Source organism: Strix aluco, chromosome 1 (assembly GCF_031877795.1).
Source record: "Strix aluco isolate bStrAlu1 chromosome 1, bStrAlu1.hap1, whole genome shotgun sequence".
Lineage (NCBI taxonomy): Eukaryota > Metazoa > Chordata > Aves > Strigiformes > Strigidae > Strix > Strix aluco.
Window position 1 is genome coordinate 137,534,180 of NC_133931.1, and position 21,344 is coordinate 137,555,523.

At 49.1% G+C, this 21,344-nt stretch overlaps 2 protein-coding genes across 2 annotated transcripts; both read right to left on the reverse strand.

Moving 5' to 3' along the window:
• Positions 1 to 619: 619 nt before the first annotated feature.
• TWIST1 (twist family bHLH transcription factor 1) lies at positions 620 to 3,401 on the reverse strand. Its single transcript, XM_074849275.1, has 2 exons — positions 2,274 to 3,401; positions 620 to 1,579 (listed from the first exon to the last, which is right to left on the reverse strand). The coding sequence occupies exon 1, from the start codon at positions 2,884 to 2,886 to the stop codon at positions 2,317 to 2,319; it is 570 nt and encodes a 189-aa protein (XP_074705376.1). The 5' UTR covers positions 2,887 to 3,401; the 3' UTR covers positions 620 to 1,579; positions 2,274 to 2,316.
• Positions 3,402 to 20,507: 17,106 nt separating this feature from the next.
• Positions 20,508 to 21,080, reverse strand: FERD3L (Fer3 like bHLH transcription factor). The gene has a single exon (XM_074849285.1). The coding sequence runs from the start codon at positions 21,078 to 21,080 to the stop codon at positions 20,508 to 20,510; it is 573 nt and encodes a 190-aa protein (XP_074705386.1).
• Between the last annotated feature and the right edge of the window lie 264 nt (positions 21,081 to 21,344).

A 21,344-nucleotide genomic window follows, 5' to 3' on the forward strand; every position in this document is an offset into this window, starting at 1 on the left:
AGCAGAGGCGGAATCAGCTGTCCGGTTAGAAGGGTTGGCGTTGGGGTTTGGGTTGGGTTCGAGGTGGGTTTTTTTTTGGCTGGAACAACTTCCCTTTTCACCTTCCTTCCTTCTGAGCCCTCAGATCTGGAGGTTTCCTCTCTCTTACAACTGGGGTCTCGCCGCATACTGGGACACCGCGGAGGGTACGGTGAGGAGAAACAGAGGCAACATGCGCCCTACACGTAGAAAAGGAGAAGAGGGCGGGTTAGCGTATCCCTCCGGGCTTCGTACAACGCAAATGTGATCGCTAGTCTATATATTATATAAAACCCTAGAGAGCAGAGCAGTCAAACATCACTTCCACCGGAAAACCCCACTCGCTACACACTTCCCTATTTCAATCTCACTTTCGCTCGCTTTGCCTGCGGATGGACGAATCCCTGTTTAAAACCGATGCCTCGTCCTTCAGGGATATCAGGAAAAATACCTGAGCCAGGGGCCGGGGAACGGGCCCTGCTCCTGCCTTACATCTGGGGGGGGCAAAGCGCAGCGGCAGCGCCGGAGCTCTGAGGCGAAAACTCCGCTCCCCGCGCAACTCTGCGGCGCTTGGCGATAAGATTAAAAGGAGAGAGGGAGAGAAAGGGAGAAGAGAGAATATCTTCCCCCCGCCCCCCAATGCAGTGAGCTTCAGCGCAGAATAATAAAGCTGTCTCAATAAATAACGTGCCTGTGTCTGTCAGTAGCTAGTTTATTTGCGTTTTTCGCCTGGTTTGTTTATACTAGTGCCCCCTCTCTCTTGGGTGTCTTTACAGCTCAACAAGCAGGTATTTATCTCCCGTTCCAAACCTGAGTTCTCAGAGAGACCAAACTTTAAGGTTATTAAAATTTCAATCATATTTATTTATTGCAGAAAAATAATATACATGATATTTACAAAACAATCATAAAAATAGGAATGCATTTAGACACCGGATCTATTTGCATTTTAACATGGGTCATCAATAAATAAATAAAATGTTTATTTTTTTCTCAGAGGAAAAATAATAATAATAAAAAAGGTAGGAACCGGGTATATAACGGCTTGAGCCCAGCTTATTCCCCCCTAAAAAAAAAAAAAAAAAAAAAAAAGGTTTTCATCTCTACAGGGATATTTTTTGGTTGGTTGGTTGGTTTCATTCAAGAATGAAGAAAGTCCACAATAATGTATTTCCTTTCATCAGTGGCTCATAGGCACGACCTCTTGGGAATGCATGCAAAAAAAAAAAAAAAGCGCAAATTAAAAAAAAAAGTTAAATTCCAACATTCTTCGTCAAAATTAAAAAAAAAAAAAATCGAACGATTCAGACTTCTATCAGAATGCAGAGATGTGTGGATTGTACCGACGCCCAAAGGGTAGTCACTGTCCAAAGCCCTTGTCTCTTTCTCTTTCCTTAAGTGCTCCCCACGCCCTGCTTTGAATTTGGATATTGCTCTTCTAATTTCCAAGAAATCCTTGGTACTTTTTTTTTTTTTTTTTTTTAGACAAGACCAAAAAAGTCGTATCCAACTTCAGAGTCTCTAGATTGTCCATTTTCTCCTTCTGTGGGAACAATGTCATCTGCAAAAACCCAGAGAGGGCGGAAAACTCGTTACTGAAATGCAAGGTATACATACACCTCCCTACACCTCCCTGTCTCTGCAAACGCACACGTGGGGCACGAACAGAGGCGGGACAGACGCGTGTCCTTGCCGTGCGGTGGCCGTGCGGTGGCCGTGTGACACCCCGGCCCGGCGGCCGAGGGCCGGGGGCTGCTGGGGCGGTGGGAAACGCTCCATGGGGAAGCACACGGGCGGTCACGGCTTCTCTTCAGAACACCACCGGCGGCGGCGGCAGGGGCCGTCCCAGCAGCCCCGCCGGCTTCGCAGCGCTCGCTGAAAAAGGGATCTCGGGCCGGCCCCATCTGGCCGGGGCACACCCGCGCCGCCGCCGCCTCCCCGCCCGCAGCCCACCCCCGCCGGCCACGGCAGCGCCCAGTCACGCGTGGGCCCCGCGGGGCCGGGGGCGCACCTCTGGCCGCGCAGGGGGAGGGACGCAGCGGGGGGGAGGCTGCGGGTTGGGGGGGGGGACAGACACCTCCGGCCGCCCTGCTCTCCGGCCGGCCCTGGCAGCCAGGCCCCGCCGGGCCGGGAGGGCCCCTCTCGCCCCACGGCCACGCGTGCCCGGCCCATGGCGCAGCCGGCGGCCCCTCAGTTTCCCCCCCCCCCCCGTCCCTCCCTCCCTCCCCGCGCCGGTTTCGGGGTCCCTGCCTTACCTAGGGCTCCTGCCGGGGGGATGCGGGTGGGGGACGCCGCCTGCTAGTGGGATGCGGACATGGACCAGGCGCCCTCCATTCTCCAGACCGAGAAGGCGTAGCTGAGCCGCTCGTGGGCCACATAGCTGCAGCTTGCCATCTTGGAGTCCAGCTCGTCGCTCTGTAAGACCTGGTAGAGGAAGTCGATGTACCTGGCCGCCAGCTTGAGGGTCTGGATCTTGCTCAGCTTGTCCGAGGGCAGCGTGGGGATGATCTTCCGCAGGGCGGCGAAGGCTTCGTTCAGCGACTGCGTACGCTGCCGCTCCCGCACGTTGGCCATGACCCGCTGGGTCTGCAGCTCCTCGTAGGACTGGGGGCTGCCGCCGCCGCTGCTGCTGCCGCCGCCCCCGCCGCCTCCCCCCGCCCCGCACTTCTTGCCCCGCTTGCCCTGGGCCGGGCTGCAGGGCTCGTCCGCCGCCCCGACGGCGCCGCCGGCGCTGCGGCGGCTGGAGCGGCGCTTGCGCCCCCCTCTCTTGTTGTTGGGCAGCTGCTGCCGGTCCGGCTCCTCTTCGCTGTTGCTCAAGCTGTCGTCGGCGGGGGAGACTGGCGAGTTTGACTCGTCCTGCTGCATCATCTCTGGGGGGAGACGCGAGAAGCGGGCCGGGAAGGGGGGGGAGGGCAGGGAGAAGAGGGGGGCACCTAACCCGCCAGCTCCCCCCTTGATCGGCTGCTTCGCTGGCCTGCGAGGAGAAGGAGGAGGAGGAGGGAGGGAGGGAGGGAGGACCTCACTTTGGGGGGAGGGGGGATGGCATCAGGATCCAAGAGGAAAAAAAAAAAAAGCCAACCAAAAAAAAAAAATCCCTCCCGATCCCTCCTTGGAGCCCCTTCGAGGTGTCTGGGATTGGGAGAAAGTTGAAGACTTGGAGGTTCTTATAGCTCCTGCTGGCGGAAAGTTTGGGGGCAGCAGTGTCATTGGCCTGACGTGGAGAGGAGGGACTTTTGCTGAGTTTTATAGGAAAGTTTCCGCTTCCCCCCCTCCACGCCCTCCCCCAATTATTTTTTTCAGGCCATTCACAAGTGATCTGGCGTCCCCCCCCACACACACATACATCCTTACCCCAACCCCTTTCTCGGCTTCCCTCTGTGCGGTTTCTCAGTCAGGCTCCTTCGGTTCGCACTCGGCTTTGGGGTGGTGCTGGGGGGCCGGGGCGGGAAGTTATGGGGGTGCCCGCGCACCCCCTGCGCTGCTGCGGAGGGGACAGCGGGCCGCTTCGTGCCTGCGCTGGGGGGCGGCTGCCTCGGAGCAGCCGGGGGTGAGCCCGCATCTCTCGGGCTTCCCCCGCCGCGGCGGGCACGGCTCGCAGCGACAGGGAGGAAGGGGAAATTACCCGCGGGGCAGCATCCAGGCACATCCTACTTGTGTCCCGCTCCCGCAGGCACCGCGCTCCCATCACCGAGCGCCCCCGGGGTCTGCCTTTCCGAGGGAGCCGCACATTTCTGGGCTGGGGAGGGGGGATGACACAGCCTTGTCCTGTCAGGCTGGAGGACTGCGCTCGGAGAAAGCCATCTTCAGAGGTGGAAGCGGCGGGGAAACTAAGCACTGGCTCGGTAAATAAGCACCGGTCCTCCAGCTCGTTTTAAGAGAAACCCGGGAGGATCCGCGCCCCTGCAGCCCCCAACCTGGCATACCGGGAGGCTGGAGGGAGTGCAGCCCCTCTCTGCCCGCACTCTTGTGCCTGCTGGGCGCTCGCTTCAGTTCGCCCTCCCTGAAGGCGCCCGGGTCCGGCACTTCCTGGGAGCCGAGCTTATTTATTTTAAATTTTGTTTCATGCCTGCAGCCAAAGCTATTTCTCCCCATCCCCCGCCTTTGTGCCTCCTTCCCTGCTCGCTGGCAGCACAGAGCAGGTGGTGTGTCTTTTTAACAACAGCTCAGATTCAAACGGGGAGGGAAAGCGAGAAATTGCCACCCATCAATAAACTGGGGCGATGCACTTTTGCTGCTCCCTGCGAAGGGACCGCACGCCCCCGCTGCCGGCCTGGGGGAGACCGCTGAGACGGGGCACCCGGGGCGGGGGCAGAGCGGGCAGCGCCGGGGCAGCGCCGCGCCCCCCCGGCTGGGTCTGAGGTGGGAGGGCGGAGAGGGCCGACGAAATACCAGAGGAGCGATAAATCCCAGGGACGAAAAAGGCGAGGCTTCTGGAAGAGCGCTGTCATCTCCTCCGGGGGAAAGACCCGTCTCTCCCCGTGGCCTGGGGGCTTCCTGGCCTCCGGGTAGAGGCCTCCCGTCTCGGGCGCTGCCAGGGGCCGGGACCCCGGCGCAGACGCTGCCGAGAGGCAGCCGGGCCCGGCCCGGCGCGGCCAGTGGCCCCGCTCCCCGCCGCAGCGCCCGTCGGGCACGGCCGCGGGCAGAGCTGCCCCGCCGCTCCCCCCCTGCTGCCCCCCGGGTGAGCTTCCCTCCCTGAGTCTTCCACCCCGCGATGCAAGCAAATAGCATCCTGCCCTAAAGCTTCGCCCTAAACCCTCGCTTTTGGGAAGCAGCCAGGAGCAGGACCAGGGGAGGAAACAGGGGCACTTATCCGCCGAGGGAAAGCACACCGACCCATGGCGAGCAAGCTCGGCTCCCCCGGCTTTTGGCTTGTCCCTGCTGGGTGTGCTGCGACCCACAGGCCTCTCCACTCACCTTGATACCACGGCTCGTCCGGGGAGCTTCGGGGGTTCCCCTGTGTGGCAGCAGCTTCTGTTCCCAAGGTAAGAAGAGCTGGCTCTCCCTCCACCTCCCTCTCACCAATAATTTTGCCCAGAGCCCCGGTGCTTCTCTGGAGTGTTGAGCAGTGTCATTACAAAGCAAAGGTTGGAAACAGGAGTGGTGAGCATCTGTAGGCAGCTCTGAGGGCTTGCCTTCCTTCCTTCCTTCCTTCCTTCCTTCCTTCCTTCCTTCCTTCCTTCCTTCCTTCCTTCCTTCCTTCCTTCCTTCCTTCCTTCCTTCCTTCCTTCCTTCCTTCCTTCCTTCCTTCCTTCCTTCCTTCCTTCCTTCCTTTTCCCTTTTTCCTCGCTCTCCCATTCTTACGGAAAAAACATCGAAGTGCAAAAACAAACCTGGGTAACCATTACCTTGCTGGGAACAAGATGCTGGGGCCATGCCCAGACAGTGGAGCCCTGCATCAGCAAACTTGATGGAAGCGATCCACTGCCTGAAAGGAGGGAGGAACAGTGTCTCTTGAAGTGCTTCAGCAGGTGGCACGGCTTGTCTGGGTCAGCTGAACTTTGAGTGGGATGCAGGACATCACCTGCTTGCCATGAGGCAGGAGGAGGGTGTGCAGGGGAGGGTGTGCAGGAAAGGTAAGTACAGAGGTGTTGAGGGAGTGGTACGTGGTTTAGAAAACCAGAAAACACAGAGAAATGTAGGGAGGGGTTGACCCTGAGGAGAGAGGAGAGGGGTTGTCCATGGTAGAGGGCTGGGTTTAGGATCAGTTACCCTTCATGGAGACTGCAGCAGAAGCAACCAGCAGTAGCTAGCAGAACACGTGTAGTGCTACCTGGGACCTGCACGCTGCTGTATGAGCCATGATTACACAGAAAACCCCATCATTTTTGTTTTGGTCTTTGATTTATCTTCTACTCACAACTCATGTGCTCTGGTGCAAAGGACAGTAAGCCCGTGCTGTTACTGCCAAGACCCACCACAGCAGTGCAGGCACCAGGCAAGCTGTGGTGGGAGCAGTCTGGCCCGGGAGACCTGCTGCTGGGCTGGCTGCGGGATCCCGCCTAGATCCCCCAGGCCTGCTGGTGGGCAGCAACCCTGCCTCATGCTGGGCTGTAGAGGTGTGTCTGGAGGAGGGTGGATGTGTCAAAGTGTCATGTCTGGGCCTCTGTGTGAGAGAGGAAGACACACAGGCGTGGTTATGTGTGAGGTGTGTTTCTGTGTGTGTGTGTGTGGGATGTACAGTTGGTCTTTTGCAGTGTGCATGCGTGTGTTGGGAGGGAAGGGGAGCAGGGACTGTGCAGAGTTTAAAGAAAATCAGTTCAACTCTGGTTTATTTTGAAATACAGAGTTCTGGTGGGGATGGAGGTGGAGGCTTTGTATTCCACACTAAAACAGTAAGCAGCGTGTAGTTCATACAGTGTTAAACCATCTGTTTTGAACCTCCAAAAGCCACTAAGGTGGACCCACAGACCACTCCGGAGCACGGGATGAAGGATGCTATGTCCCATACTCCTCTATGCAGAGGCATGATTTGGGTGAGGATTCCCCTGGCTCCTTGGGCAGGCTCTCAACCCTGCTTTGCTCCTTGGAGGTGGCAAGCAAAGCTACAAGCAGCTCCAGGGCCTTTCCAGGGATATTTCCAGGTCCGTTCCTGCAGGCTTTCCTGGGCCTCAGCTCAGGAAAATGGGTGCTGTGGGATCAGCTCTTACATGGGGCACTGTCAGGACTTGGAGAACTCCAGCATTTTGTCATCTGTGCAGTAATGTATAACACTGGTAAAGTAACCACCTAGATTACAGGTGTGGGTGTGAACATGGAGCTAAATAAAAGACAAGCTCCGTGGAAGATGAAATGAGAAATAAGCTTGCCAGAATGACAGGACAAATTGGGCTGTGATGATCATTGTGGTCAGGGCTGATCACAGGGAAACGACTAGAAGGGATCCCCCCAGCTATATGTTGGTCCTTGTGTAGGCACCCGTCAGCTGCAGAGACACTCTTAGCTGGGACAAGCCAGGCAGAAACACCAGCTTGTGAGGGGAGTAGGCCCACAGTTTGATTCTTTCTTTGATTTTTGTTTAAGAATGAAAGAAAGGTCTGATTTTGTCTGCCTGTTTATAAATCACAATTTAAGAACTAATGTGCAAAAGATCTGGTGGCTACAACTACAACGTTGTCCACCAATGTGTTCTGTGCATACACGCAAATTACAACTGGGTTGCAATAGGCTACTCAGTATTCCCCATAGGGCATGCACACACACACACATTGTAATTTAGCTCTCAAAGACTGTTCGCTGCGGTAAAATACCAAACTCTCTCACTGGTGGGGTTTTCTTGGGATATTCAGCAATGTAACTATTACATATGTGCACGCTTGGAGAGAGGCTGCCTGAGTATTTTCGAGGTGGAAGCTTTCAGCATGGAGTTTCCTCAGAAGCTGAACATTTAAGATCTGTTTCAACTGGAATCACTTGAAGTTTCCCCACTAATTTCCATGGCCAGGTATTTTAATTCTGACAGATGCCAGGTGAAAGCCTGGCCGAGCCTCAGATCCCTTCAAAAGGGGCAAGGAAACACCCAGCAACTTCTCACACAGACATTTATGCTGTAATTATTCAAAGCACACCGGGAGACGGGCCGAGAACTGGCTGTGCCCTGCTCCAAACTTGCGCAGAGCCACAGCAAACGGGCGGAAAGAAATGTATCGGGGCTCTGAGAGTGGGGACCCGTTTTCGGCTTCTTTCTCCTTTTTTTTTGCCCCTGTTCACCGCGGCCGCTCATACCCCCCAGGCCGCGGAGGAGCTGCCCAGCACCCGCGGGAGCGGAGCCCGGCTCCCGGGAGCTGGCGGGGCCGCGCCTGCGGGGGAGCGCGCCCGGTGGGCTGTGCGGCCGGCGGCCACCGGAGGGCACGATTCCCCGCCGGTCCCCGCTCCGCTCCGCTCCGCTCCGGCCGGCGGCGGCGGCGGCGGGGAGAGCGCCTCACCTGGGAGCGGGCATCCGCCGCGCTCCTGCGGCTGCCCCGCTGCCTTCTTCAGGCCGCGTCACCGGGTTTCACGGGCCTGAGGTGCTGCCCGCCCGCTCCCGGCTCTGCTTGCAGGGATTCCTTCAAAGGCGCCGTGTCTCAGTGGTTTTTTCTCGCCCCCGAGTGGTTTTTTCTCGCCGCGGGGCAGCGGGGCGGGGGGACACCGGCACACGGGTCCTCCGCGGACACACGGACGCTTCTCACTGGTGCGCCTCTAGCCCGCGGCGCTTCGCCACTGGCTTCGTTTGGAAGCTCTGGAAAACAGAAGGATAGCACGGGAGCCCTTCAGGGAATCCGTTCCACTGTCAAAATGACTACTGTGATTTTTATTTTGTTTTCTAAGCTCGTTGTGATGTGGTCGTTGTCTAAAAGTCCTAACGGCTCGCTGGCACCGGACGATGTGACAGTGGCTTTTTTTAAATTTCCCTGGAGGGCGGCCTCCTCCAGTGCTGCCAGTGCTGCCAGTGTTGCCAGCCCCCCTGGTGCGCGTCCCGCGCCGTGCCCCGGCCCCGCCCCCGCCTCCGCCCGCCCGGGCGCGGGTTCCGCCGGCGGCTGGGAGCGCTCCGCCGCCCTGCGCGGGGCTTTGACCTTTGCCGGCGGCCGCATCCTCTCTTCTTCCCAATTTTCGCCTCAGTGCAAGGCCAAGAAATACCTATGTCCCATTATCAAACTAGCGATCCCACAGAGGAGGCAGGTGTCCTAATAAACTAAGGTCTGAAATGATTTGCAACACGTGTTTTAATATAATGTATTTTATTTACATATGTTTTATTCAGCTCCAGAAATAATTCGTGGCAGTGGATGGGGCTGTTTAAGGAGAGCATGACTACCTTGGGGGAAGCCTGAGTGGTATCCTCTACCCCAGAAAAGACCAGTCCTTCCCATTGCAAGAGATCAACATATCTAATGCTGTGGTGGAGCTCTGCCCCTAATTATGGCTCTGGGTCTTGTTTATGTGGTTTCATGTCTAAATCTGAAAAGACTGCTTAGTACAACAATCTTATCTACACTCCAGGGGATAGTAGTTGCTTATATTAATAATGAAGCTTATTTGCTATTTCAGCTCTTTTGATTTTTTTTTTTTTTGCTTTTCCATCTTTCCTGAGCTATGTAAATACATCTTTTTTGTATTCTTCCTGCTCCCACACATTACTCAAATCTATATATTCAATCTTTCAGTACACTTGGCCCATGGAAACTCCATAAAACTTCAGGCCTTTTTAGCCACAAATTCTGCTGTTTCTTCCAAGGTGGGGGAGGGTGCATTTCGGGCACAGATGATGGATAAAGCATTCCACAAAACCTTCTTCTTAGGGGTGGACTCAAACTGTCTCCACAGCTCATGCAATTCAAGTCAGAGTCCTAGAGACAGAATTTCAGCGTGGAAATGGGCTTTTGCCTCGTTAGACATGTCTCTACCCTGGGGAAGAACCCCCTGTACTTCCTACTCAGTGTGGTCTCCTTTAGACTTACAGTTACTCCTGGGATCTCACAGATGAAGATGAAAAAAAGGGTCATGGAAGAAGCAACCATGACTCACAAGAGCCCCACAGGAGTTCATTAGCCAGGGTAATAGGCTCTCCTTTACCTCTGAGGCAGGCAGCAAAGCCTTGTGTGAGGGAAAGGGCCTGGAAGGTCGTTCTAACATACACATATGCTCTCCTAAGCAAATGGAAATGTTTTTTTGATTGGTAGCCTGATTGAATGCCAGGTTTGCAAGTTGGAACCCATCCACCTCCTCCTCCTCCCACCCCGAGACCACACAGGGGCTGGCTGTAGCCATGCAGAAGAGGGGAGCCTGGAGGTGAAAGGTTCACAGAAATGAGCACCCATCTCATTCTTTCCACAGTTCCCGTACTTCTAAGGACACCTAGAAGACCTTTTGAGGGAGCAGGAGTTTGTTTCTGTATCTGCTAGGTTGTATTTCCTTTCAGAAAAGGCAGTCAGAGTGGAATCAAAGCTTACGTATTTCTTTCCAAGGGGGGAGGTTATCATTATTTTGTGCTATGGGCTATCAGCTATGATGCCTAAAAATCTACTGTACACCATTACCCCACATTTTACAGCCCCAACCTCATTTACCTACCTCTAGAATACAGGATGGTGATTAGTCAGGGCACCTTGCTCACTAGATATCGATCTGTCTGTAGGTGCACACCCTGGTTTTAATTTCTGATCAAAGGTTATACAGTAGTTCACACAATGAAGCTGATCTAGAGCACAAATCTTGGTTACCAAACTGCAAAGACAATTTTCGAGAAGAGGCAGTGGTTTGTTAATATGTTAAAATAAATTAACACACATTTACTATTCATGGATCTATGCATGTCTGTGTCTATCTATGTACTCTGACCCCGAGACAAGCATCTGTATTTGTATTTATGCTGTATTGTAAAATACCATACTGCTTCTGCTTCTGCCTAGAAAAGTATCTATATCAAATGTATTCTCATGCCAAAATCCACTATCTGACCTCGCAGCACTAAAAATAGTTCATGTCAGAAGCAGAGAAATATTCGTTTCTCATTTTAGAACATTTGTGCTTGCATTCATTAAGGACTTGGTCCAAAATCCTTTGATGTCAAGGGGAGTGTTTCAGTGGGCTTTGGATCAAGCCCTAAAGAGGGTCAATTAAACTTTAAATAAAATAAAAATGAAAACAGGTCCAGCCTGAGAGTATTGTTGAATAAAAAGAAATATTTAAGAGAGGCTGCCTTTGGAGTAAAGGGTCAGTCATTGTTCCTTAATATTTAGCTGAATTTGTGAAATTTTCCATGATTAAAAATAATCCTTTGCATGAAGGTTTCAATTTGTTTTCAGTCTCCAAAACATCCATATTTTGCTGCACAGTAAAAATGTTGTTGTTGATCTAGTAAGTGCAAAGACAATTTTTATCTCAGTGGTACGTATATGGGCTGGACCCTAAGCAGTAAGATATGGCCCAGATTTTCAAAGTCAGAGCACAGACTTCACTTCAAAATGACTCTAGAATATGTTCAGCTTCATGTCTCAATTAATATTTGAGCAGTTTATGAAATTTTCTAACATCTGATCTAACGTTATTCTTTGCTGTTACACAGTTTGCAAAAGGGCTAATGCAGCTCTTGACAGCTGATGTAATTAATTTAAAGGCAGAGGATGTGGAGTGGAATATAGCAAGGGCTTTATTACAAAACAGTGAAGTTTACACCTTCAGTTGGCAATCGTTTTCTCTACAACAATACATAGTATTTAAGAGCATACCTTTTAATAAAAAAGGCGGCAATATAAAAACAAACTACAGCCTCACAAAGTTTACTGCACAGCTTCCTTGTAGTCAGTATCAGAGGTTTGGGTAATTTGAATGACGTATGTCTGCAGGAATTTTTGCTGAGTGGGGATTATTTGACAGTGAAATGGTCGTCATTCCTTTCAAAGAGATAGAAGTTTGATCAATTATATTGCAGTGGCTTACTGCCATATGCTATCTACAGTGACATTTATGATCTATTTTCATTATCCCCAAACAGCCTTCAACCTAGCTATTATCTGCCAACATGTTAAACTTTTGGTCAGTGGAAATCCTTTAGTGTCTTGGAAAAACTCATGATGCTGTCTTCTGGCCAGATTCCATTACGGGTAACTACAACTTTATCTACATTCAACGTATGTAATTGAGTGGTTGTGGTATGGCACACTGTCATCTGGCTTAATTTCAATCAACTAAGATAATTTTCTGTATTTTCTTTCCTATAACACTGTGTCATGTTGCTGTACAAAGTGAAACAGCTGCCACATTCTCGTACTTGAAGAGGCATCCCAGAATGGGCTGTCTCTTCTGAGAGGACAACGTAGCCTCCAATTTGGCAGGTAAAATTTCTCAACACCAAATCCTTCCATCTGTGGTTTCATGTTGTCAGTTCATTGCAGGAACTAATCGTCTGGTCTAGATGTCAAACTACCTGATTTGTTAGTGTAGCTGGCAGGTTAACTGTCTAAGTCTTACCATTTCCGGACAGAATTCACTGTGGGTAGTAAATTTCATCCAAAAAAGAAGAAAAATAACTATGTTTCAAGATTAGATGCACTGCTGGGAAAATAAGTTCTTAATGCTAAATCAGATGTATAATAGGAGGTACCTCATAACTGCTCACATCAAGGGTAAAGGGCCAAGCCAAAGGCTTGTAGGCAGGAGGGAAAAAAGCGATACTGTCACTCAGGTATCACTACAAGAAACAGCCCTTCCTATTCTCACAGAACTAGTGAGCAAGCTATACTGATATAAAGAGATACAAGATGCTTTTTCATTCCTTGTGGTCATAGGAGCCATTGCATTTCTTCACACATACCCCTCCCAAACTGTTCATTGAGTTAAAAAAATGATTTCCATTTCTCCTTAAGTCATAGAGGTTAGCGAAATATTACATGACAAAAAGTTGCTGTTAAACTTTGCTCAAGAGCATTTGACAATGGTATCTGAAATGCACACTGGAATGGGTACTATTGCAAGGGCACCAAAACTGAAGGGAATGGATTAGCAGCTCCCCAATAACAGCTGTGGCACCGCAAATGATGCAGGTAACCACCCTGTTTGCAGTGCAGATGCGGGAGAACAGTGCGATACAGGTAGTAGTAGCATTATACACAGACTGGAAAGAAACCACAGCAGATGTGGCTCATGTTTTCCCTAGATTTTCACTGACTAGGAAACCTCCACGGTGCCACCAGCATTTCCACCATGCTGCTACAAAGCAAAGATTACCAGTCTCCATGTAGACTTCCTGTCATTTGAAAGTGTGTCATTGGATGGTTTCAGCAGAAGATGACTTTGGGCATAAAGCCTTCTCTTTTCACCTCTGAGGTCACACTGCATCTTTGGGGTGATATTGGGTGTTTCTGTGGTATGTGAGCGATTCAGAAACCTTCCCAATAAATAATGCTAATGACCCATAGCTTCACGAGAACTGTGTTTTGGGAGGGGAAGCAGGGTTGAAGGAGGCGTCATTAGATCTTTTCACTTTTCTGTGCCATTCTCAGCTACCTTGTATGTCTTTTCAGCTTAGTGGCAAAAACCACTGACCTTAATCCAAAATCCTCTCCAGTCAAAGACTTGGCTTATGCACTGGATCCTCCAAAAGATTTGGCCAATGGGACACTGAAGATTCGTGCTTTTACTGCTCTCAAAGAGAATATGAGAAATCTCTGGGTTTTTTCCTGGAAATATGCTTATATATTTTAGATATGACAAGTACCATATGTTCTCATCATAGCTTTGGTAGAACTCATTTCTCTCCAAGGGCAAACCCCATGCTATTAACATCACAGAACTTCCTCAATATAACGTGGTTAGGTCTGTAGGTATGACAGTTGTGATCTGAGAGGGGATATTGCAATCATTCAGGTCCTGGATGTGTGGAACATGTAACTGTGAGAATTGACTTATGCTGTTGTCAACCCACATATGGTTGACAGGATAAAGTAATGGACATGTGTGTGTCTCTAAATTTAATACTCTTGGGCTGGTAAAGGTGTTTTCAGCAATAGGACTTGAACTCCATCTTACCAAGGCTTGGTTTAGTAGTTCAAGCACAGTTATCAGTACTTCAGTGAAAGCTCCATTTGCTCATCATTAAAATTTAGGTTATGTATGTCAAGGAGGTGACACCTGATGAGGACCTAAGCTATCAGTTTAATCATATTTCGCAACATTCAAGATATCTGCAAAGAAAATTTAAACTGGCTCAGATGTAATATGAAATGAATTCCACGCGTCTTCAAGTAAGGCAGGGAAAGATCTGAGATAGCCCTTCATTTCACAGTCTCTCAATCATCTTTTTCCTTTTTATTTCCTTTTTTTTTTTTTTTTTCTTCCCTCCACGACTATTATTCATCATCCTACAACTTCTCTTGCATCTGGTAGTTTCCAGATTTATGAGAGCCAAAGATGCTGCAGTTACTGCAGTGCTCTGGCATATTATTAAAATATGATTAAAATAGATTAAAACATCTTTCTGCATATTCACTTAATGCTCTTTAGTTTGTTTGGGGTTTTTTTTGGTGTGGGTTTTTTTTTTTATGTGATAGTATTAACAACAAAAATGTGAACTACTTAAAAGTGGAAGCACTCCCAAATCTCTCAGATGATATTGCTGAGTCCTAAATCTCTGATTCAGCTCAAAGTTATTTAAGAATAATTTTTAAATTATTCCTGCACTTCAAAAATTTCCTGCCAACTCAATAGCTTAGTTATGTACATTATTCTGAAAGACTTCATAGGAGCTTAGATGGCCAAGATCAGGTCCAAGAGCACCTTGAAACATCTGAAACACTTCAGCATTTGGATAATTACATACTTTTGGGGCCAACCCACATTTCTCTTTGGAAAATGTTTCCCCTGCATGGCTGCAGACAACAGATGGATCATATGATCTCTGCATTTGGAAAGATGGCATAATTCTGGCAGACTGTCAGTTAAGTGAAGGGGGCTGATTTCAGATCCTCATTAAGAAAATATACAACCACACAAAGTGGACTGAATGGCAGAATGTGATCACTGGCGCCAGCTTTAATAGAAAATGTAGCACACTGTTGCAACATGAAATCTGATGTGCTGTGGCTGGATCTAGCTCTACCGGGTTTTGCATTCATTTTTCAAACAAATGTGTTTTAAAGGAGACATTCTTTGTATTGCAAGGGCCCTCTGTTCACCAGGAGAGAGAGGAGCAGAGCAGTGGAGGCGTAAAAGGTGAATTCAAAGAGCCACCAGCTTGAGGGGTTGAAGTGGGGCGTCAAGGCTTTGGTGGGTCTTCTCTTACACTTGCAAAAGTTTCTGTATTGTTTGTGTATTGCGACTGTTCTTTGTATTTTTAATCTCTCGTATTTATTAGGGTGGGTGCTTTCTGCAACTGGTATTTTACCCAGAAACACCCTGTGGAGACAGCATGGCCCCTTCCTGCTGCAGGGCTCTGGGACCAAAGCCCAGTGGCTCCTTTGCACCCAGATTTTCACAGAGAAGCAGCCCTGCCAAACACCTAAGAGCCTGAGTAGGAATTCCAGGGCACTGTAAAATGCAATATAGTTTTCCAGCAATACTGGATATGAGCAGCAAGTGCACTGTAATCACTATTCACAACTGAAGAGAAAGAGGCTAGTGAAGCTGCACACCTTCATTTCACCATCAAAGACCAAAATAATGGCCATGGCTTCAGGTCACAACTTTTCAATATTGTTTGTTTCAGCAGTGACCTCCAAAAAATCAGGATCTTTATATGATATCTCATCTTGGTCACACAAAAAGTGAATGATCCTAAACCACTGGTTGTTTTGAAAGTCTTTGCTAAGCTACCTTTATCCAGATCAGAGACATCATCTATGCCACATGAACCAGAAATGTTCAAGCACTGATGGTATTTGATGTGGTATATTTATTCCTGTGTTCTTTGTGCTATAGTCACCACTCTTTCCTCTGATAACTGCAAGTTTCAAAGGTCAGAATTCATTAACAAAGTTAAAGACTGTGTAGTAAGTAAACAATGCTAGAAAAAAAAAGAGATATCAACATCTGAATTAACTTCTCCTCCTTCTCTCTGTTCATTTATTTATGGTGAAGACTCTCCATGCACAGATTTCCTCTTTGCTGTGTAGAAAATCATAAAATGTGCTACTTTCCCTTGAATCCCTCTAAGGCTTGGAGCAAGACAAGATGGAACTGGAAGTAACATGGACTATTACTATTTTTCTTCTGGTTTTGGAGCTAAAGAGAGACAGTTAAGCCAACAGGAGGCTCTTTATCTCTCTTTTTGAAATTATGGCAGAGGTATGACAAAAGCAAAATAGACCTAGCATCTCAGGGTGCCTGATTACTTTGGTTTGAAATAAAGCTCCGTGTGACAATAGTGAAGCCTGTCCTTCTGCACTACAATAACTCTGTGTGGGAACCATTCAAAATCCCTCAGTGTAGGAGGAGATGGTCTGAGTCACAGTTATAGCACTGAAGCCTTTGAGAGCAGTGTAAGCCACACTAAGATAATATAATGCACGCAAAAATTTGAATACATTAGAGTCCTTACAAGTATATATTCATGTGAAAATTGATGATACAAAAGTAGAGATTACAGGATTGCTCCCTTACTTTGACTTCTTTGAAGGAATAGGGATTTCAGGTGTGTAAGGATCACCGAACTGGACTGTGCCTGGTGATCAGTGGAGTGATGGCTGTGAAAAATTTCAGGGGCTTAAAATTTAGTGCCAACCAGACCAAAGGTTACCCTTGAAACTAAGATAGAGAAGGAAAAAAGTAAAATCTGGATGAAATACAGGCAAATTTTAAAATAATATCTGAGCTGCAGTTCTTAAAAAGCTAAATTTTTAAGGTAATTGCAATAGAATATTTTTATTCAGTCAACTCTTTTATTCTGGGTATAGTGCTGTGATGAATGTTCATTTCAATATCTGAAACAAGTATGCTTTTTGGAGTAAAGTTTAAGAGAAAATAATCTGAACTGATTATATTTAGCAACTTTTTAGAAAAGACAGCAATTTTTACTGTGCTACAGAAAGACTATAACCAGCATACCTAACTGTCCTTGTAACTGTTCGGTTGTATAAGTAGTAGTAAAAACTTGGCTGTCATTGTTGCAGATTGGTAGTATTCAAGCCTAGTAAAAACAACAAATTCTTATGAAAACGGGGACTCAGCATGCACAGCAGTCACATTTTAAGCCTCAGTATTTTGGCTATTTTTAATTTAAAAAAACCCCAAAAGGTCCAAGTTCGTTGAAAGGACCAAAAAGGCTACGTAGAAAATCTCTTTGAGAAGCACCGCTGATCTGAAGGAGAATAAAAATAAATCAAAAGCTCTTTTCCATCACTTTTGCTTAGTACCCCCATGACTTCAAAAACTAATTTATTTTAAAGTTTGTAAAAGAAAAAGAAAAAGTGTTGTTGGACTAAGACTTCACTTATCAAGTTTCATCCTGGAGGGAATTTTTATAGCTGAGTTATAAACCCTCCACACTAGAGTGTTTATAATGGAAACGCTGACAAATGCGATAATAAACACCAATCATGGGGCCGTAGTAGCTGGTCAGAATGTGGATGCAGGAGTTTGCAGTGCTATCATAATATTTTGTTCTGTTTCCAGCACTAATTTGCTTAAACCTGCTTTCAGGTTGAGCAGCTGTAAAACAAGATCAGCCTGACTATAGATTGCAAAATCATTTGATTATTTATACTTCTCTTAGAAAGCTTGGAAATGTCTCTCAAATATGAATTCATTTAGACTTATTCTTTGGTTTACATGTCTGAATACTAATTGTAACATGATAGCTTCAAGGGAACTCAACTTTCTACCAAAAGGCAGCCTTCAGTGGGCAAAGAGAATATAAACAAACCCGCCTCAGACCAGGATCTAAAAATGGGCGATGATCAAACAGCTCTAAGGCTTTAAAAACCCCCTTATTATCTTTTCCCAGAAGTAATTGACACTGTCAGTTTTTGTTCTTAATGCGGTGATAATGGCATGGTGCTTTGGGGAGCCCAGGGACGGGGACTGGCCTCAGCCTTGGCGGCAGCAGGGTTTCTGCGCAAGGGGAAGGCCTTTCCCTACTGCGGGTGAAATCCTAGCCTTACCGAAGTTAGCAGCAGTTTTGCACACATTAGGGCCAGGGTTTCATTGGCTTCCCAAGCCTGACATGCTGTTTTATTGCGCTGAGACTCCACAGACTAGGATGCAGCTATCTTGGATTGAGAAGGGACCCCACAGTCTTGTTATTTCAGGGAGATGTGATTGCACTCCCGCAAGAAGCTTGTCTGCAATGTTTCCATAATTTGTTTATATTCTCAGCAGACTGAGCTTCCAGGACTTCAGCACATCCACATGGGCCAAGTGGTGGATCAATATGGGATCTCACTGTTTCCCTGAGCTCTTCATGGGCATAAGAGCATGCTTTAGTTTTAACAGAGGTGCCTAAGAAAAAATTGCATGTAGACTAACTACTCTGGCAAATCTTTGCCAGTTTTGGAAAAGCATGAAACATAAAAAATTAAAGCTCCCTTCATCAGGTTCTCAGCTCACATTAATAATGTGCGGCTGAGAGGCTCCTCCAAAATCTTTGAATCAACACAAGATGCATCTCGATACTTCACCTGTGCTGTTTGCATATTGTGTTTATTGGCTTATACTGCAACTCTGTTTTTAATTTCTAATGTGATTTTTAGAATCAGCAGCTCACATAAAAATGTTACTACTGTTCTGTATTGCTGCTGCAAAATTTCCAGTGATCCATTAAAAATCAGGATTCATAATGCAAGATCCAGATTTTGATTTGTATTTAAATATAAAATGTAACATTTTCTTTCTGCTTTTCCCTAGTCTTTAACACAAATATGGAAAAACCTTGGTTCTTGAACAAATTCCAATGTTTTGTTATTAAACCAAGAAGAGAAAACCAATAATTTTTGAATTATCTGTTACAGACATGTTTACATTATGAATCTCTTAACTTAAGACTCTATGTCCTATAGAGTTCTAATTTTATCCAGTGACATGAACAAGAAAAAATATGAAAAGATATATAATCATGCTGTGGAAAGCACAGTTGTATAGAGATCATAGAGAAATGGTGCTAAGAAATGAATAGTGAATTGCATATTTCATTGTCCTTAAAGAATTTGTCTTCATTGTTTTTCTTGAGACAGTGGTAACAGCAAAATGCATCTGGGTCATGTGAACAGTTGTTGTTTTTGGAACATTGTTCATTCTTAGTTCCTTTTCTCATTTTATTTTTAGAAAAAAAAAAAAAACAAACCAAAACAAACCCACAACAAAAAAAAAACAACACAAAACCATCTGAAGAGGTGAAACACCCCAGTTTCTAGAGATGATCCAGCTGCATTAACTATCCAACTGCCTTTTGGAAAAAAAAGCATTCTGACAACTGGAGAGCAGATGCAATGTGTGGAGTCAGGGAGGTCAACAAAAACAAGTGGAAAAAGAAACCAAGGAAACAAGTGAAAAGAGAAAGAATATTAGAGTATTAATACAGGATATTAGATCACTCATGATAATATTAAAGTGAATGGAATGAGAAAAAAAAGAATCACCACAGGAGATGACAAAACATGAGAAAGAAATCAAAGAGATATTAGGGTTGGATTTAGATCTAGCTATACTAGCCTAAATCCGAGGTAAATCTTGATTTCACTAATATCACGACAGTTTTATGTAGTGGTGATAAAAGCTGTCCTGTGAAGCGATGCAGAAGCACTGCCCTGGGTGGGACATTTGCCCCTAAGTTGACCGCAGGCTGGAGCGGGCCCTGCACGGACCGGGCGCTGCCTGCCCGCCGCAAACACGGGGAGAAATCCAGGTCTTTCCCAGGCAGCGGCGAGGGAAGGGGCCAGCAGCAGGAAGAGCCAGGGGGGAGTGGGAGGTCGGACACACATCAGGAAGGGCCGGAGAGGCTGCTAGGGGAGAGCCACAGCCCCTTGCCCTGCTCCCAGCGCGGCCCGGCCCCATCGCCATCCCCAGGGTACGGCCGGCCCGGGCTTCCCCCTTCCCTCCCGCTCCAGCTTTCCAGAGTTTATTTATTTATTTTCTTTCCTGCAGCAGTGAAACATATAGGGGAGGGGGAGTGGAAAAAAACCCAAAACCGGCGAGAGAGAAAAGGGCTTTCCGTGACCTCCCCAAAATCAAAGCTCGCAAGCGGACAAGTTTTCTCTCTCAGAAGGGCGCAGACGGCTTCCCAGCCCGGCCCCACCGGTGCCGGGGAGGCTGCGGGGCGACCGGGCCAGAGGCCGCTCCTCGCCCCCGCCGCTCCGCTCCGCACCACTCCGCACCGCCCGCGCCTCCCCGGGCAGCGCCGGGCCCCCCCTCCGCCAGGCCCTGCCCGGTGCGAGCGACGGCGCTGGCCGCCCTCACGCAGGTCCAGAGCTGGTCCCGGGAAGAGAATCGTGACAACAAACGGTTGTGTCCAGATGTTCCGCTTTACTGGCCCCGTGACACCCGGCGTGGACTTGGCAGGCTGGATTTCAAAGAAAAGGGAGTTGTTGTTTATTTTTTGTAAAGAAGCAGAAAGCGCTAGGTTAAAATGCACACGCCGAGATTTTCCTAGTCCCTGGCAGGCAGCTGGGCCGGCGACTGACTCGCCTGGAAAGCCACCCCGCGAGCTGGAACGGCTCCGCTGCCCCGGACGAGCTTTTCTCGAAAGTAACAAATCGCAGAGAGTGTAAAGCAAGCAGGCGACGGAACACCAACCACGGGGCCTCAGACCTTCATTTCCCCCGCTTCCCTTTACAGAAATGATATATATTAGGAAATCGACACGTACTGAGCCTCTCCACCCCTCCGCTCCCCCTCTCCGCCCCCCGCCCCCAGCGCACGCTTCCCGAAACGCTCCTCGTTCTGCGTCCCGCACCCACCCGCTCCTGGCTGCGGCGTCAGAAGCCAAGGCCGGAGCCGGGGCTCTGCGCCCCGGGGAGGCCACCTGCGCCGTGGTGCCGTTGGTGGTGGCCGGCCCCCAGCCCCGTCCCGCCGGGCCCCGGCCCCCCCTAGCTCGCCTCCCGCCTGCCGCAGCCGTCCAGGAGCTCGGTCATGAAGGAGATGTACACTATGGCCAGGCGCAGGGTCTCTATTCGGGAGAGCCTCTTCTCGTAGGCGAAGGTGGGCACCTTCTTCCTCAGCTGGTCGAATGCCTCGTTGAGGTTGAACATCCTCTTCCTCTCCCGGATGTTGGCAGCCTGGCGCTGGGCGTAGGTGATAACCCGCTTTCTCCTGGGTCTGTCCAGGAGAGAAGCGCTGCGCATCCTCTCCTCCTCCTCCTCCTCCTCTTCCTCGTCTTCGGGCTCTCCATCTCCCAAGGCAGCCAGGGGCAGCCCCCGGGCCATCCCCTCCCGCAGCGACAGGGCTCTGTCCCCGAAGGGAGGCACGGAGGTGACCTCGCAGAGCCCCAGGCTCGGCCCGCCGCGTGGGGGGCCCTGGGGGGCCCCCAGGGAGAGGTCGGCCACGAAATCCAGCACCGAGGCGCCCAGCAGCCCCTCTGGGCAGGGCACTTGCGGGGCTCTGCCGTGCAGCTCATCCAGCAGCCCCGGGCACTGGTGGGCTGGGAAGAGGCTGGCTGACATCTTACTTCAGAGAGGGCTTAATCTGGTCCCCCATCCCCAGCCCCAGCGGCGTTAATATTTATAACCCCCCGGATAACAGGATTAGCAGGACTAGAAAGAGCGGCCGTAAAATTTCGCGTCGTGATGCTGATGAGAGGAGACAGGCAGCCCCCTCGGGGACGCGTGGATGCTCCCGAGAGAGGAGTCCCCAGCGAGTCAATCCTGTCACAGCGATCAAGGACAGTTCCTTCTTGGCAAAACCCTCCGCTCTTACCTGCTGAGCAC